Source organism: Grammomys surdaster, unplaced genomic scaffold (assembly GCF_004785775.1).
Source record: "Grammomys surdaster isolate TR1022 unplaced genomic scaffold, NIH_TR_1.0 166, whole genome shotgun sequence".
NCBI lineage: Eukaryota > Metazoa > Chordata > Mammalia > Rodentia > Muridae > Grammomys > Grammomys surdaster.
In genome coordinates, this window is record NW_021604614.1 from 6,915,146 (window position 1) to 6,933,614 (window position 18,469).

The following is an 18,469-nucleotide window of genomic DNA, read 5'->3' on the forward strand; positions in this document are numbered from 1 at the left end:
GGTCATTTCTGTCTGTTTTTTTGTTTTGTTTTGTTTTTTGGCCGTGGCTTTGTATACTGTTGAAAACCTCACACTAAATTAAGAGCTACTGGTGAGGGGCTGGAGTGATGGCTCACAATTTAAGAGCACTGACTGTTCTACCCGGAGGTTCCGGATTCAATTCCTAGCACCCACATGGTGGCTAACTAGGAGCTGTTACTCCACTTCCCAGGTGATCCAAATGCTCTCTTTTTGGCCCCTGCAGGTACATGTATGTGGTATATGGATGTGCTTGTGGGGAAAAGTCATACATGTAAAATAAAACTAAATCTAAAAAAAACCTGCTTTCTTTCTTCTGTTACTATTGTTGTCGTTTGAGACTGGTGTTACCTGTGTAGCTCTGGCTGTCCTGAAACTCACTCTGTAGACCAGGCTGGCCTCAGAATCAGAGATCCACCTGCCTCTACCTCCCTCCCAAGTGCTGGGATTAAAGGTATTTGCCACCACCACCGCCACCACTACACAGCAAATTTGTTTTAAAGTGCTGGGGCATCTAAACAGGCTAGTCTTGATCCAGTGAGAGTGAGTCACTCAACAAATGTCTCAGAGGAGCTGGGTGTGGTGGCACATAGTTTTAATCCAGCACTCAGGAGGCAGAAGCAATAAGCTCTCCAGAGTTCCAGGTTGGACCTGTCTCAAAAGCCCCCACCGATGAGCCATGGCCCATGGGTAGTCACACGTGTAGAGAAGCCCTCTAACAGGGCAGCAACTGACAGACCACTTTCCACAGTTGAGAAGACAAATAGAAGATTCAAATGCCACGTCTCTGAATTGTGAGCTCGACTCCAGCCTGGTTTTCCTGTGCGTATGCATGCTTGCAGGGGCCAGAGAAAAAGCTCAGTGGCTATCCACCGTGTTTTTTAAGACAGAATTTTAGATTAGGGGAGGACTCACCAAGTAAATGAGGCTGCTGGCCAGCAAGCCCCAGGCTTCTGCCTGTCTCTACTTCTCCTGTGTTGAGATTTCAAGCACACGCCACTAGTCAGTCTAGCTTTTAAGCATGAGTTCTGAGGACTGTACTCAGGGTCCTTATGCATGTACAGCAAGCACTTTAATGACAAAACTGTTGCCACAGGCTTCCCTATAGTCTCTCCACAGGCGGGACAGCTTTGTGTAGAAGCCCAGTGGCTCTCACCAATGTCACTGAGTAGGACCTGCCTTTTAAAACAGTGCTGTGTGTCTGGTAGCTCCCAGCGTGATGATCTGTTGTCATGCTAAGTCTTCCTTTGGGGATTCGTCCCTGTTTCCCTGGTCCAGAGGTTCCACTGAGGCAAGGGTATATAGCACACTATTTTTCCCAACATCAATCTCGGTTTTCTGAGCTGTCCAGTCAGACGGAAGACAAGGAGCCACGGGCAGACTGCGGTCTCTTCTCGGGGTCAGTTTCATGCCTCTACACATATCCCTTCCCAGTCTTCCCTTTCCTAAACCCATGAAAAGTAGAGCACCTACACTTCCTCTTGAGGCCCTTGTAAAAATCAAACTGTTGAAGCTGGGTGTGGTGGCATGAGCCTTTAATCCCAGCAGCACTCAGGAGACAGAGGCAGGTGGATCTCTGCTGAGTTTAAGGCCAGCCTGGTCTACAAAGCGAGTTCTAGGACAGCAAGGGCAACACAGAGAAACCCTGTGTTGAAAAAAACAGGAAAGGGGTTTGGCGGAAGAAGAGACTAACGTTAGTTCAAGTGGGAAGAGATTTTAGGGGTTCTGTAATTTGTATCACCACAGACTCTTTACACTTTTCAAAACACCCAAGTTTTGTGTCTAAGTTTAACATAATTTTTAAAATATTTTGTTTATTGTCTGTGTATGTTTGTGAACCACGTGTGCCTGACCTGATGCCAGTAACGGTCAGAACATATAAGAGCCTCTGGAACTGGAGTTAGAGGTGGCTGTGAGCCACCATGTGGATGCTGGGAACTGAACTCCAGTCCTTCGGAAGAACATGTCACTGGGCTGATCTTGGATGCTTTGGTTGTTCTTCCTGCATGTGATGGGATCACAGATACTATCACTCCCAGTTATACACCAAACCTAGGGACTTATGCATCCACCCATGCAAGCTATTAACAGGACCGCATCCCCAATCCAAATCCTGAAATTTCATACAGAACACGTCATTTATTCAGGGAAGGATGGATAAGTTACATTTCAAAGGGACTCATCTTGTTTATTGACGTCACCTCTGTAGAGTGTCAGGGGCAGCCCTGCTTATACACTGAAGGCCTAAAATCAGCCATAGGCCTAAAATCAGCAATAGGCCTGACATACATGCCTGCTAACACAAAGTCTTGGGTCTCTGTGGAAGGGTCTCTGTGGAAAAACACTGAAACAGATAGCTGTAAGATATTGTAAACAGGGGCTGGAGAGATGGCTCAGTAGTTAAGAGCACTGGCTGCTCTTCCAAAGGTCATGAGTTTGATTCTCAGCAACCACATGGCTCACAACCATCTGTAATGGGATCTGATGCCCTCTTCTGGTGTGTCAAGGACAGTGTGCTCATATACATTCAATAAATAAATCTCTTTAAAAAAAAAAAAAGATATTGTAAACAGGCAGCTTTGGTGGAAATTTACCAGCCTGGATAAGAACTAATAGTCATAGACCTTGTAGATAGGTAGCCTTGGCGGATAGGTAGCCTTGTAGTGTAGTCATAGTGATCTGTCCCCTGAACCTTCACTCAGCCAACACTCTGTTCTGGAAGATATCTGTACTCTGAACACCCACACTCCTGTGTCATCCCCTTCCCCACATCCTGCCTTTTTTGTGTATATAACCCGTGTGTGAAAAAGTAAAAATTGCGATCTGATCAGATTATAGACAGATCATCATTTCTTGTGTTCGCTTGTTTTCCCCCATCTTCTCTTTCAGGTGACCTTCCCGAACCCCTGTTTAATGCTCTGCTGGATAGGACAGTAGAGGACTGAGGAATATTAAATTCAAAGCTATGCAGACATCTTAAAACATTCCATGTAACATCTATTGTCCGTCCTCGCCCCCATCCCTTTTATGCACATGGGTGTTTTGCCTGCATGTATATCTAGACACCACTGTATTTGCATGCTCAGTTCCTGTGGAGACCATAGTGAGGCATCAAATCCCCAGGAACTAGAATTACAGATGGTTGTGGAATGCTACATAGATGCTGGGAGTCAACCGTAGGTCCTCTCAAAGAACAGCCAGTGTTCTTAACTGCTATGCCACCCTCTCTTGTTTTCTGAGGTAGGGTGTGACAGAGCCTAGGCTGGCCTCCAACTCAGTGTGTAGCTAAAGATGACCTCCAACTCCTGATCCTCTGACTTCTGTGCCACCAATATCTATCTGGCTTACTGTCCCCCTCTTTTTTCCTCCATTCTCTTTTTCTGCTAGGAATGTAAAGCCTGTTAAACGTATGTTCTCCTAATGAGCTGTGCCTACAACCCTATCATGGCTTCTGTCTTACCCCTGGAACTATACTTACAGGTAGGCGGTCATGAGCCACCATGTGGGTGCTGAGAACTGAACCTGGTTACTCTACAAGTGTTTTTTCGTTTGTTTTTTTTTTAATATTTATTTATTGTATGTATGAATACACTGTAGCTGTCTTCAGACACACCAGAAGAGAGCATCAGATCCCATTACAGATGGTTGTGAGCCACCATGTGGTTGCTGGGAATTGAACTCAGGACCACTGGAAGACCAGTCAGTGCTCTTAACCGCTGAGCCATTTCTCCAGCCCTCTGCAAGTGTTCTTAACTACTAAGTCCTCTCTCTCATTATTTTTGAGACAGGGTCTCACCAAGTAACTCTGGCTGTCCTAGAAACTTGTTTTGTAGATCAGGCTGGCCTTGAACTCTCAGAAGTGTATCTGCCTCTGCTGTGAATAAAGGCCTAAGCCACCACAACATCTAGCCCTGTCAAGGATTCTTTTTCTTTTTAAACATTATTTCATGTGCGTTGGTGCTTTGCCTGCATGTGTGAATGAGTCAGAGCCCCCTGGATCAGGAGTTACAGACAGTAGCGAGCTGCCATGTGGGTGCTGGGAATTGAACCCAGGTCCTCTAGAAGAACAGCCAGTGTTCTTAACCACTGAGCCATCTCTGGAGTCCCCTGTCACAGATTCTTGAGAATCACAGAAACCCAAGAACACAGACCCTAAAATATCTGAATAGAGACTTAAGAGAAAAGACTCTCAATTAGTATCTGAAGGGATGGGACACCGGTACCACGGACACTAGAGTCCTCCCTGATTCTAGACTTTGTTTCATCCGGCTTCATTTTTGAAGACTCCACACTGAAGTAAGAATGATGGCAGCACAATATCCACAGGTAATTGTCTACATTTATTTTATACCAAAAAAGTTATGTGCAACAAATAAACATTCTTACATATTTACATCTGTATTTACCAGTTAGCAAAATGGTATCCTAAATCTCTGATAAAGAATATTTCTATCTATATTAAAGAGGGAATCTTCCCAGTGAACTCCTTTTTACATGAAGGTTTACTCAGGAGCTTTCGAAGCAGTAGTAGTATTTTAGATGGAACATACTTCACAGGTTATATATACCTATTATCTAGGCCACACCAATACAGCCTCGGAACACCTTACCTCTCCTGGGCCAATTAGTTGAAAAGGGGGAAGGGGTATCTGATCACACTGCCTGGAATCCTACTCTGCTCTTTATGACTCGGTTCTCACAAAATTAGGATTTATAAGCTCACTGCCTAAAATGCTTAGGGGTGGAGAGGGGCGGGGTCACTGATTGATGTGCATTGGAAGAAAACAGGAGTGGATCCCAGACAGGTTCCTGGACATGCTGGTGGGGAACTTTGCTGACATTTTTCTGACCTTTAAGGTCAGGTCACCCACCACCTGCCAGTATCCATCAGAATCAACTGCTGGTACCAGCTAGAGCTTATCCAGTAACGGCTGAGTGGTTTTTGTGTTTTGAGATTTTGCTTTTCTAGAGACAAGGTCTCAAAATAGCCCAGACTGTCCTTGAACTTCTGGTCTTCCTGCCTCTACTTCTCAAGTGCTGGGATTACAGGCATGTGCCACCATTCCTGGCTGCACTTTTAATAATCTTAATATAATTATAAGTAGAAGAAAACAAAAAAAGCAACAATATTAATTTTATTGTCCTCTATCTTACCTCATAGGTACAAGGATCTTTTGTACCAAACAAAATACTTCCGTATGTATATAAGTGTCTTGCCTGCATATATGTCTATGTACCATATGCTCGCAGGGCCTCAGGGGCCAGAAGAAAGTGTCAGACCCCCAGGAACTGGAGTTGCAGATAAAGGTTGTTAAGCAGACATGAGGGTGGTTGGAGCCAAACCTGGATCCTCTGTAAGACTGAGTTCTCCTAACTGCTAAGCCACCTCCCCAGCCCCCAAAACTTGTCCCTTTACATTAAAAAGGTCAATGTTTTTCACCATTCCTTACGTATAATGAATTTAAACCACTCATCCCAGCACTTGGGAGGCTAAGGCAGGAGGAATGTCAAGTTTGAAGCCAGCCTGGGCTATGTACTGAATTCTAGGACAGCCTAGGCTGCAGAGAAAGATCCCGTGTCTCTTTAAAAACAAAACAACAACCATCACAAAAGAGCTGAAGGAAAAGCCACATAGATGAAGCAAAAATAATTCTTGGAATACAGCTAGTGCAACGAGTTAAACCTGAGTTGTATCAGAAGTTTACCCTCCTGGACAGAAGCTAGCTGTGGGAAAGGACCAAGGGAAATCCCACAAGGCAACCACAGCCCCTGGAGCACACCTAGCCAGAACCTGTCTTACTCCCGTCACTATGAATCGAGAGGCTTCCTTTGTTATGAATCATTTCAAAAGCATGAAGCACAGAATTCCTGTAGGAATCATTTTCCCCCTGGTCTGCCCTTCCGTGTTTATTGTTAAGTCAACTAGCAGTGTTTATTATTATTATTATTATTATTATTATTATTATATTTTGTGCGTAGGCTTTCAGGGTTTCACTATATAGCCCTGGCTGTCCTGGAGCTCATTACCTAGACCAGGGCAGCCTAGAACTCAGAGATCCAACTGTCTCTGCTCCCCAAGTGCTGGGACTTAAGGTGTGTGTCACCAGGCCCGGCCTGCTTCTTCAGTGTTTAAATCCTCAGTCTGAAACAGTCATAGCAAGATTAGCAGTTTTATAAAACACAGTGTTTTCCTCCCCCGTTCCACTAGGTTTAGGTACAGAGAGAAGTCTAAATTCCCTCAGGGCAAAACTACCAAATAAAACACAACAGGCTCACTTACAGAGAACATATATTTTAGCAAAAAAAAAAAAAAAAAAAAAATTTTTTTTTAAAAGGTAGGGTCTCCTGTAGCTAATGCTGGTCTCTATTTTGCTATGTAGTCAAAATACCCTTGAATTCCTGATCCTTCTGCATCTATACTCCAAGTGATGGGACCACAGGCAAGCATGAGCACACAGTCGGCAAATGCTGTTTCTCCAACAGCACCTGTTGACTCTCAGTGAGAAAGGGGTATCCATTCTATTAGGTCACAGGAATGTAACAAACAAACAAATAAACAAGTCATACAATCAATAATGGTGGTACTCCCAAGACTTAGGAAAGCAAAGGGAAGCCTTAATTGGTCTGGTGGATGGAACCCTCTCACATTTTCTTGAGTAGGGGTTGGAGACATTAAGACAAGGTTTAACTTCATTCTGCTGAGTGATGAAAGACAGAAAAGGTCATTTGGGATCGGGACCCAGGGGACATGTTTAGCAGAGCTTTGATATGTAAGTAGCAGAAGTCTTAGCTATTAGCCATTCCACTGCCTTGGGAGACCCGGACACAGGGATATGAGATGACCTCACTGTACAGTTCTCGAATGAGGACTTGGTTTACCATAAATACCGTTTAGTACTTTCTAGACGTTCTTTAACTACTTAAGAAGACAACAGCAATGCATACATAGTAAGATAGTCACGGAAATGTTCACATTCATGGGGAAACACAACCTTTGATGAAATCGGAATTAAGCTGTCTTAAGACACTGGTTAGAAGCTCCTAAAGAAGCATTACAATTCCTATTTTATACCTGCCCCAGGCCAAACTCCTATGGTGCATCAGTACAACTGAAGGTCATAAAGCACTCAACAACTGCTGTCTCAGAATTTGCTGTCTAGTTGCCTATTTTTTAACATATTAACCAAATCATAAACAAAAACATTGCCACTTTTCAACCCGAGGAATAAAATGGCCGCACGGACCCTTCTGGTAGAATGCAAGTTCTCTGCTTCATGGTAAGGAAGGAAAGGAGGGATACTTCTGCCCCAGTTCAACACACAGAATGATTTGGTTTGAGATTTAAGACAGAAGGCACTTTTAACATCTCCTGTAAGATGCTAACCAGAGAAACCCAGTCGCCATGCCATTGGGGTTTATTCAGATCACCTCTGGGGTTCTTCTTACTGCTTCTGGGTGGCTACCGGAGTGGGACAAAGTTTCCACATTTCTCTCCCAGGTCTTTCTACGTGTTGTGTTTCTTCTGAGTCAGCAAACAGTTCCTCCCGACAGCCCTAAGGTTTACAAATTCAGTATGTGATTCTGAAACACTTACTGATCATCCTTAGTGCAAGAAGAAACAAGAAGGGGAAACACTGTGGACCAACCTCAGAGCACTTGGCTTGTGCCTACTTCAGTCGTAATACTGCTGAGCTGACTGGCACCGGAATCAAGGGAATACACATGTGGACTGAGAGCTCAGCGGCTGCTTAAGAGGCTTTGCCCAGAAACGCAATAGTGGATTCAGTTTTTCTCCAAAGACCACATCCACTTCCCATCATCAGTGTCCTGAGAGCCTTGGAATTAAAAGGTCTAGTCATGTGACATCCCGTACAGTTACCATCCATCCAGTTCTGACTAGTCAAACTTGACTTGGATGTTCAGACTTAGTTTCTTCCTCTCAGAGTGGGAGATGGAAGGGAACCAACCACCCTACTGTTTCTGCTGTCAATACTGCACCAGGGCTGTAAGCGCATTTCCCAAGATGTTCTGTTTGCCTCTACAATCTCCACTGTTTATCAGTCACAAAGAGCTGACAATTCCTTGCTACACTTCAACTAGACTGTACAGTAAGTTCTGCAGGGGTGGATCCAATGTTTCTACCTTTATTTACAAATATCACACGAATGGACTCTAATTGAATCTACAGGTTTAAATCCATTGGCTAAAAACATATTACATATTGTAAACATGGCAATATTTAATACAGTATCTATTCTAAAATATTTTCATGTTCATGATCACAATTTGTTATACCTGAAATTGAATTTATACACATTAAAGAATTGCTAGCAATGGCTGCTCACTTTACGGTTGAGGACCAGGGGCTAGGGCTACTTTTTATTATCTCAGAAACATCTTCAAGGTAAAGTTAAAGCTTGTCTTTGATTGGCTCGGCGTATCCTTTTTTGTATCCAGATTTAAAATGAAGACTGACACAGGAAATAGCTAGGGCCCCTTCTAATTTACAATATTTTAAAAAATCAGTTTAAGATTCTCAGGGAAAGTGTCTGTTGTGAATTAAAAAAAAAAAAAAACCTTGCAAAATAAACTTAATGAAAGAAGTGTTGGTTGGGTGGAGGTCCGCTGGCCATCAGTCTTCCTTAGGCTGCAGCTGTCGCTTCCAGGCCTCATTCAAGTAAACTAGTCGTTTGTAATTGATGATGAGGAGGAGGAAGTTCAGCACATATGTGGTGACGCAGATGATGCAAAACTCCTTCAGCACAAAGTACAGAATGTAGGCCAGGTACAAAGACCCCACCACAGACACGATGGAGGAGGTCATGAGGACCAGAGCTGCAACTGCGCTGGCTGTCATGCCTGCAAGAGAGAAACAGTGGCTGGGTCAGGGCGGCCTGGACAGATGCTTCTCTACTGACAAGTGACAGGCTGTGGCTACAAGCAGTTATCAATACTGACCTTACCTTCTTGACTGTGAGAGAAAACAGGGTGCAAACACTGCCCATCTGTCTTAGGACTAACCAGGCTGAATTGTACTGACAGGAGTCCACAGCTGCCAGGGTTCTGATCTGTTACTACTGCACAGGGAAGTGTGCACACCAACTGTGCAAGCTCGCCATCACATGGAGCAAAGATGCTGGTGCAGTCTCCTAATGAGCACAGGAACGAGGGCAGCAGCTTTCCTTCCAAGCCACGGACTGGGGAAGGTTCACTCTTGTCATTCATTTCACTACAGGTTCCCTATCTGGGGAGATGCTGCCTTTCATGTTTAGATCAAATTTACCAAAAAGCCAGACCAGATGATGCCCTTGTCTACACTGTGTTAAAGAGGAAAAAAAAAAAAAGAAAGAAAGAGAGTTGACTTTAGAATGGCTAATTGGTGGAGAAGGGAAAGTAAAACAGGCCAGTAAGCCATATCTGCATCAAAACACATCAGGCAAAAAGGCAGTCGGAGCGGGTATGGTGGTATATGTTCATAATCCCAGTACTCTGGGGGCTGAGGCAGAAGGCTCAGACTGGAGGTCTGCCTGGGTACATAGTAAGACCCTGTCTCAAGGAGAAAAAGAGAAGTAGTCAGGTATTAAAAGCCAGGACTCAAAACAAAAAGTGTCTGGAGTCTTCACTACCTTCATATGTACTGTCCTGTAACTCCCTAATGTCAGCAACACAAATACCATACAATGATCTTCAAGGTCAGAGACGGCAAGAGCACATTAAACTCCTGACCTATCCAATTGCTAATGGGCCAGAAAAGCCTGGACTCTGTCAAATCTACTCAAACAGTAGTCTACTCAACTGCGCTACATCATCCATGCTCAAAACCTAAGCCTCAGTAACTAGTACTGACAGCTTAACTTTACCAAACAAAGTTAATTTTAAAATGACGCAAGAGGCAGGCATAGTGATCCACTCCGTAATCCAGTACTCTGCAGCTACGGCAGGAGACTGTCTGTGAATCTAAGGACAGCCAAGGCTATAAATGATTGTGGCCTAGCTGGAGATAAATAAAAAATATTTTGAAAAATAGCACTTGTGGGCTAGAGGATCACTTGTGGCCTCAGGAGTGGGTCTCGTCACCTAGATGCACAAGGCTGTGTGGGGTTCAACCTCCTGCACAGCAAGCAAAACGAACAAAAATGCATACATAAAATGACGTGTGAACTATTACCTGTGTTTTTTTCTCTGTTCCAATTTAAATAGCAGACAGTCCTCTACCTCTTAGGTCTGCTGTGAGCATGATGTGGGCTGTGATGAAGCCTGACTCTATGAACTACAATACGGTGCTCAGAACGCCCTGTCAGTGTTGCTACTGTAATAACTGCAGTGTATGCAGGCACTTGTGACTTGTGGAAAAATTAACTATAGAATATCTTATAGCTGTAAAAACATCAACCAAAAACGAAAAAAAACATTTAATGTATCCATTCCATATATAAAAAAGGCCATTATGATAGATCAGTCAAAAAAAAAAAAAGAAAGAAAAAAGAATAAGCTGTAGGAAGGACAGGGAACACAGCGTTTGCTTCTTATGTTCTGAAAGTAAAGAACCATTGCTGGGTGGGGGCGGGGTGGGGCGGGGCAAAGGAGAGGAGCTGAAGTGGATCTGAGGTGGGGTCCCCTTTACCACACAGCAGCTTAACATTTGAACTATGTGAAAAAAAAACCCAAGTTTCCAACGATGACTGTGACACCGTCGACAAGGGAGTGAGGTGGCAAGCTCTGGATGTGTTGGGTGACTCAGAAGAGCTGACATTACCAAAGCACGTGGAAACTAAAGTCAGCAAATGTGAGTGGCTATGCCATGGTGGGACTCAGCCATGGAATGGAGCCACCACATTAGTAGTATAAATGCAAACCGCCTTGGTCTCCCACAGGAACCTGGATGACTTTTCTCTAAGCCCTTTCTTTCCTACTAAGGGAAAATGGCCGCTCCCTGAGTTGGGGTCTGTACTTTAGAACTCCACAGATTCAACAAGTTGGAGGTGAACTTCTCCCTCCCCACACGGGACCCCTCACTCTGCTTTTGCATGCACAAACAAGCAGAATCACCCTATAGCTTTAAACACCATTTTGCTTGTTTTACTGAACCTTAATCTCTTCACATTCCCTTCTTTAATGGCTACACGCAGCTTTCTAAGATGGAGATGCCTCTGCTAGCTCAGCCATTGCTTACTGCTGAGCCCCCAGGAGCAGCTTGCTGTTTTAAACTGCACTATCTTGAGTTTTATCTGTTTTAAACTGCACTTCCTATTTCTTTAGGACAAATACATACACTCAGAATCAGGCAACCCTGATAATACTTCTTAGAAAAATTCATACTCCAAATGTGAATCGCAGCAAGTCAACTCCAGATTTAGCTTAACCAATCACTGCACAGAAGAGCTGACAAACAATAGAATAATATATTAATAGCTAAATTGAAAAGCACAAGCCCACCTCAAAACTAATGTTTAAAAGGATTATCACAAATAAGCTTAGTGGGCAGTAAAAGAACATTAAAGTAACATCAAAATGATGACTACTGATACTTGACAACAAGAAAATTTGACAAAAACAAAACAACAACAAAAAACAAAAACATTTCTAAAATGGACATTAGCTGGAGACCAGACGAATGGAAGAGGGGACAATTTGGCAATGTGTCAAAGTCTTTTTAAAAATATTAAAAAAAAAAAGTGGGTTGTTTTTTGTTTTTTTGTTTGTTTTTTTTTTTTTTTGGACTCATTAGCCTCATGCTTGGAAATCTATTTCAGGGAAATAATTTAAGGAAGGGAAGGTGCTTTAAAGAAACTGGATCCCCATGGCATTGTTTAGTAACAATGTGAGCCTGAGATGCCTACAGACACTTAGGACAGTAATATTGAAAATAAGAGGCTACACAAGTTTGTTGTTGTTTTCTTTTTCTTTTTTCAGCAAAAGGATGCAGCTCGGTTGTCCAGTACTAGGTTTGATTCTAGCACCAGAGGGACAAGCAGAAGCCCCACAAGACAGGGAACAGTAGATACACAGACATGCTGAATTCTGGCAGCTCACTGCTACTGTTTTCTTAAGATGTGATACTTTACGATAGCTAGAGTCTATGATACAACTTCAAAAAACAAGCTTACAAGCAAGACTGGAGTAGTAATGTCCGTGAACGGGGCTGGGTTTCTGGACATCATGACACGATACTAGCCATGACTATAGGTCCACTGATACCAAGGTCACCATATGATAAGAAGCAGTGACTCACACTTCACAATACAAAACTATTCTGGATTCTCGAGGTTCTCTCATTAGCACGTGCTTTTTACTATGAAGACACACTAGGGCGAAGACACAAGCACTGAATGGATATAACAAGCTTATTTCTGTATCTTTGTATCAATACTTACCAAGTAATAACTGTAGTATATAAAATATAAGTCCAAAGACACTGTTTGGCTGGTTTAATACACCATCTTTTCCAAAAATGGAACCCAAAAGACCAAATCCTCGACCCCATCTGTAAAATAAGGAAAACCAGTAACCCTATATTTGAGATTCCCTAATTTTTTAAAAGTAAAATTATTTGAGAATGTTATCCAATTCCACAATCAACTATGTTGACAAAACACTTAAATATCTTTTGTTCCGTGACTGATCTGCGCAAGGGGAAGGCCAAACATTAGATTTCTGTACTGTGTCTGAATTAAATTGATGGTTTAATACAAATATCCCTAAAAGCTCTGTATTTCCACCTAAGACTCTCTAGGGCCACTTTCTTTTCCTAAGGTAGGCACCCGGTTTCTTTACTGACAGTATTAGCATTTGCAAGAGTAAGGCTCTCTCAATTCCAGTCACCTCAGACTTTCCAACTCAGTAGCTCTCTGTGGCAGGCTGTTCTTACATTGCAGTGTTTAGCAGGGTCCCCGGCCTCCACTCACTCCACTTCCCACCCTAGGCTGTGACCATCTACAAAGCCTGCAGCCACTGCTAAGTGCAGCAGCTGACAACTACTCATGCGGTCCACTCCATAGCTGTATTCAAATGAGGCAGGTCTTTGAGAAGCTGCTTACTGGACATTTCACAAGGGTCAGCATGAGGAAACACACCCTCAACTTTGAATGCAGAGGAGTATCAGAAACCATAGGTCTCTTCTAGAATCCTGTTTCCAAAGTAAAAAAACTGGTATTTCACATTCCGCTATACATTTTCATTCAAAGTTTTTCAAAATCTGTATGTGACTTCATATTTTCAAAATCTTTTAAAATAATTTGTTGAATTTGTTCTGACAATTTTATTCATGTATAAAGTTCATTCTGTCCACTCCTTTAATATCTTTCCCACCTCTATAAGCCCCCAAAATCTTCCTTTAAAAAATTATTAAAACCAATTTAATAAGATAATACAAACAGACCAACAGTAACTGGATAAAAACCTCAAGACACTTCAGCTTTAACCCAGAATGACAGTGCTTCCTAAACACAAAAAGGAAATGATGTCTGAGGACAGGAATGAATGACTGAATCATGCTGGTTTAAACGAGCTCATGTCCAAGCAACAGAACAGAACCCCTTCACAGTCACACTGAAACAATAGCCATCCCAATCTTGGAACTGAGAGCCATAGAGGGTTTGTAGTACTCACACTTATAGATTTCAAATATGCAGAAGCAAGTTCCATTACATGCATGAATTCTCTCGCCCACCAAAGACTTAATGGGCAGTGGAGTTGCACACCTGAGGGGCAGCACCTGACAGGCAGCGCTGCACTCATGGGACTGACATTCTAGTGGGGGCATTCCAGGCTAGCATTTGGTAAAGTGAAGTCACCTAGGGAGGCCTTGTCAAGTGCAGATTCTGCTTCAGTGGGCTGGCAGTGAGGCAAGATGCATTCAACAAAAGGAGCTGGGGCTGAAGCAAAAGGACTATCATGAGTTTGAGGCTAACCTGAGCTACACAGTGAATCCTAGGACAGCCTGAGTTAAAAAAAAAAATGAGACCCTGTGTCAAAACACCAACAAAAATAATCAAGTAGAAACAGCTCTCCCCTTTGAGCTACAGCCGTAGGACTCATTCCTACACAGTCATTAGAACAGCCCCAAGCTTGAACATCAATGTAATAACCTGAGTGCAACCCCCAGAACCCACAAAACCGACTCTACCATGTTGTCTTTTGACTTTCACATGTGTGCCATGGCATGGACCTCCACAACCATCCCTCCGCACATCACATATGCATATCTATATACAATATTGATAAATTTAAAAAAAATAGGGCCAGTAAGATAGCTCTGAGAGTAAAGGCCTTTGTCACAAAGCCTTACAGTCTGACTTCAATTCTCAGGACTTAATTTTGGTGGAGAGAACCAACCCCTAAAAATTATCCTCTGACTGACACATACATGCCATTAACATGAACACACCCAAAATAAATAGATAACACACCAATCTTGTCTAAAAAACAGCCAAGGAACTGGTATGGATGGAACATAAAAGAAAGGGGAAAAAAATTTTAATTTTTTTTTTTAAAAGATCTCACTGTGTAACCCTGCCTGGCCTAGAATCATTATGTAAACTAAGCCGGCCTTGAACTCACAGATTTGCCTGCCTCTCCCTTAGTCCTGGGATTAAAAGTGTGTGTCACTATGCCTGGCTTTACGCCAGTGTGCATTAAAGAAAGATCATTTTGAAATGGGGATCACTGTATACTTCTATAACCCTGGGACTTGTGAGGCTGGAAAGGAGTATGAGAAGTTGAGGCCAGCCTGGGCTACATAGTGAGGTTCTGTGTCCAAAAAACCAAAAGCATTCTAGAGGACTGAAAGATGATTCAGCAGCTAAGAGTCTGAACTGTGTTCAGTTCCCAGCACCCATGATCAGGGGGCTCACAACTGTTTGTAACTACAGCTCCAGGGAAGCTGACACTCCCTGGCCTCCTTGGGCACTGAACTAACTTAACATGTGGCCCCCTCCAACACTCCCCAAGTACAAAACTTAAAATAAAAATAAGGCGGTGGCTGGAGAACTGGCTCAGTGGTTGGGAGTGCTGGCTGCTCTTCCAGAGGACCTGGGTTTGCATCGCAGTGGCCACACAGCAGCTCACAACTCTCTGTGGCTCCAGTCCCAGAGCGTCTGACATGATTCCCTCTTCTGGACTTCTCAAACACCAGACATGCATATGGTTCACAGACATACATGCAGGCAAAATACTCATACATATAAAAATACATAAAATGTATAAATAAAAATAATCATGGAGTAGTGGTGCACACCTTTAATCCTACCTCTCAGGAAGCCAAGATAGGTGGATGTGTGTGAGTTTGAGGCCAGCCTGGTCTACATGGCAAGTCTGAGGTAAGCCAGAACTACATAGTGAGACCTGTTTCAAAAACTAAGTAAATAAATAAGTGAAATATTTGAAAACTTTATTTTAAGAGGCATCCTAGGTCCAATACTGAAAACAGACTGGCAGGAGACAGCAGCGGTCAGATGTCCAGTTAAACCCCACTGAAGGCTTCTCAGTGGAGTGTGCGGCTGCGGTGGCCATGTGCTGAGAAAGAGATCAGGCTAGTTGGAAGGTGCAGCTCCCACAACTTGCTCACAGATGGAGCATGCAGCATGACACAAAGAAATGATGCAACATGACACTCAGGACTTTGACTTGATGAGCTAGGCAGAGAAGCTGTGTTTTCTGAGCTAGGAAGGAGGGTATGATGAGAACGTCAGCTTTGGACACAGGTCTGCATGCCTTTAGCAGCTCCGCAGAGATGACAGATAAGCGAGCACAAATCTGCAGGGTAAGCTACAGATAACTGGTGGTAGTCAGGATATGGGTGGCATTTTACAGTCAGGAGACTTATGACAGCAACAATAACCTCTGATAAATTAATGGCTATCAATCAACAACTGACATATGACTCAGCTTTAGAGATAGCAAGGGTGAACATGTGGCGCAGGACTTTGGTGGCTTATGCTTTTGTTGACATGAACTATGATTGTTCTTGTTTCAATTTCGAGCTTTTGCCTTCAGATGTTCTCATATGCACATTTCAGTAAAACAACCCTCAAGCAACATTAAAACACTGAGTTTCCAAAAGAGACTCTAGATTTAGGTAGCTTTCCCTTCAATTGGCCCTGAAAGTTCAATGCACTTCCTATATGTGTTGCATTGGAGGCTGGGAATATTTTCTCAAAACCTGCCTTCAGGGATGGGAAATGGCTTGTAGTAAAGTATTTGTTATGTAAGCAAGGAAATCTGAGTTCAAGTCCAAGAACCTCTATAAACTGCTAGATGTGATAGTACCTATGATCCCAGCCAGGGGGGAGCCCCAGCAAATGAATACCTACAGCTGGTTGCCTAGATGGCCCATACATACACACATACATACATACATACATACATACATACATACATACATGTCCCCATACAGTGAGAGACTCTATGTCAAAATGAAGGTGAGGCTATTGAGATGGTCCAGTAGTCAAAGGTGCTTGCTGCAACAACCCAAGTCTGAGTTCTATCCCTGGATCCACATACATGGTGGATGGAAAGAACAGATTACTACAAACTGTCTCTTGACCTCCAAATAATTCTGTGGTGTATATACACAAATACACATAAATAATAAAATAACTAAAAAAAAAAAACAGTAAAGGGAAATTGAGGAAGTCATTCAGTATTAACCCCCTGCCTCCACGAGCACTGTCCTGCACGTGTGCACACATCTTAAAAAGTCATTCCGCCCACTCATTTCTTAAGGGCTTTAACATTTTTTTAAGTTTTAACACGTGGCCTCTCATTTTGTAGTCTATACTGGCCTAGAGCTATGCTATGTTACCCGAGCTGTCCTTAAACTTGTGACAACCTCCCTGCCTCAGCCTCCCAAGCACAGGAATTACAGGTGTGAGCCACCATGCCTGACTGAGTTTCACTCCTGAGTCAGCAATAACCACCAGAAAGCTGTCTTTGGACAGCATTGTCTTTCATATGCAACTGTTTCCATGGAGTCTAATGTTAGTATTATGTCTCAACTACCAAAGGAATATTTGTCTGAATACTTCATTTGCTAAAGGAATACTGCCAAACACCTACACCTATGTATCCTTATGCTAAACATTTAAGGAGATTACTAATTAATGGAAAGAAGGCTTTGCCCTCTCTTATTTTATTTATTTATTTATTTATTTAGTTAGTTAGTTAGTTAGTTAGTTAGTTATTTGTAAAGACAGGGCTTTGCTAGCACCTAGCTAGCACCAACTCATTCAGGACAGTGGTAAACCAGCAGTAATAGTGACTTTCCTCCGTCATTCAAGTCCTAGGACTATGGACACGTCCCACAGCTGCCTTTAATGCTTCCCTTTGCAGGCAGTGGGCCCACTGGGCACGATGATGCAGCCCTATAACCCCAGCACTCTGGGAGGTCTAAGATGAGTGCCAAGAAATATATAAGGCTTAATTCCTTTTTTTATCTTCTTCATTAAAAAAAAAAAAAACAAAATTAGAGTGCTAGAGGGAGAAACCCCAAAAGTAATTTCCTCTAGAAGGCTTGGAGGCAGATTCCTGGGATTAAAAGTGTACACCACCATGTCCTACCATTGAATCCAGAGTTTGCTGAGCCCCAAGAATCTACCTGTCACAACTTCCCAACCTTCAACACTCTGTGTGGGTGCCGAGGGTCGGAACTCAGTTCAAGTTTGCATAGGAAGCACTTTGATCACCAGGCCATCTCCCTACCGAATTCTTCATGTTAAGAAAAGATATCAGTGACAAAGCAAATTGAGAAAAAAAGACCTCACCATGTCCTATTTAATGTTTGCTTTTTGAGACATAGTCTCACTATGTAGCCCCTGATGGTCAGAAACTCATTATGTAGACTAGGAGGGCTTCAAACTCAGAGAGCTGCTGCCTCTGCCTCCCCAGTGCTGCTATTAAAGGAGTGAGCCACCACACCTGGCATTTATACACATTTTTCTTTTCTGTTTTTGAGTTTTGCTATGTAGTCCTGGCTAGCCTGGTACTTGTTATATTGCTGGCCTAAAACTAATGGCAATCCTTCTTGCCTCAAATTCCTAAGTGGTGAGATTACAGACATGTGCTATTATGCTATTTAATTTATAACTTAACCCTAATTAAACTAGAGAGATACATTTTACATATGGGCAAAAATTTTACATATGGCATACTGCATCAGCAACCTAGAAGAGGCTGGAAGAAGCGTCCTAGCAGACAAAGACAACGAAGTGTGATCCTTCCCAAAATGCAGCCTCGGTACCCAGACTGATGGTGAAAGACTAACCCCACAGTGTTCTGCCTAACAAGACTGGGGTGTGTGTCTGTGTGTCTGTGGTGGTGAGGTAGCTCAGTTGGTAAAGTGCTTGCTATACAAACATGAAGACCTACCTGGGTTTGGTTCATCAGCACTCAAGCAAAAGCCAGGAGTGGTGATGTACAGCTGTAGTCCCAGGACTAGTGAGGCACAAGGATCCCT

General features: G+C 43.0%; 1 protein-coding gene across 2 annotated transcripts in view; it reads right to left on the reverse strand.

Annotated features, from left to right (window-relative positions):
- Positions 1–4,337: 4,337 nt before the first annotated feature.
- The window catches only part of Vkorc1l1 (vitamin K epoxide reductase complex subunit 1 like 1), a 47,826-nt gene continuing 33,694 nt past the window's right edge, over positions 4,338–18,469 (reverse strand). The window contains exons 2-3 of one of the 2 annotated variants that reach the window (XM_028766236.1): positions 12,393–12,502; positions 4,338–8,877 (exon numbers count right to left, since the gene is read on the reverse strand). In XM_028766236.1, the coding sequence (XP_028622069.1) occupies positions 8,651–8,877; positions 12,393–12,502 (337 nt within the window). In that variant the 3' untranslated portion in view covers positions 4,338–8,650. The remainder of the gene's footprint in view (positions 8,878–12,392; positions 12,503–18,469) is intronic. The other variant, XM_028766237.1, reaches the window with a different exon arrangement.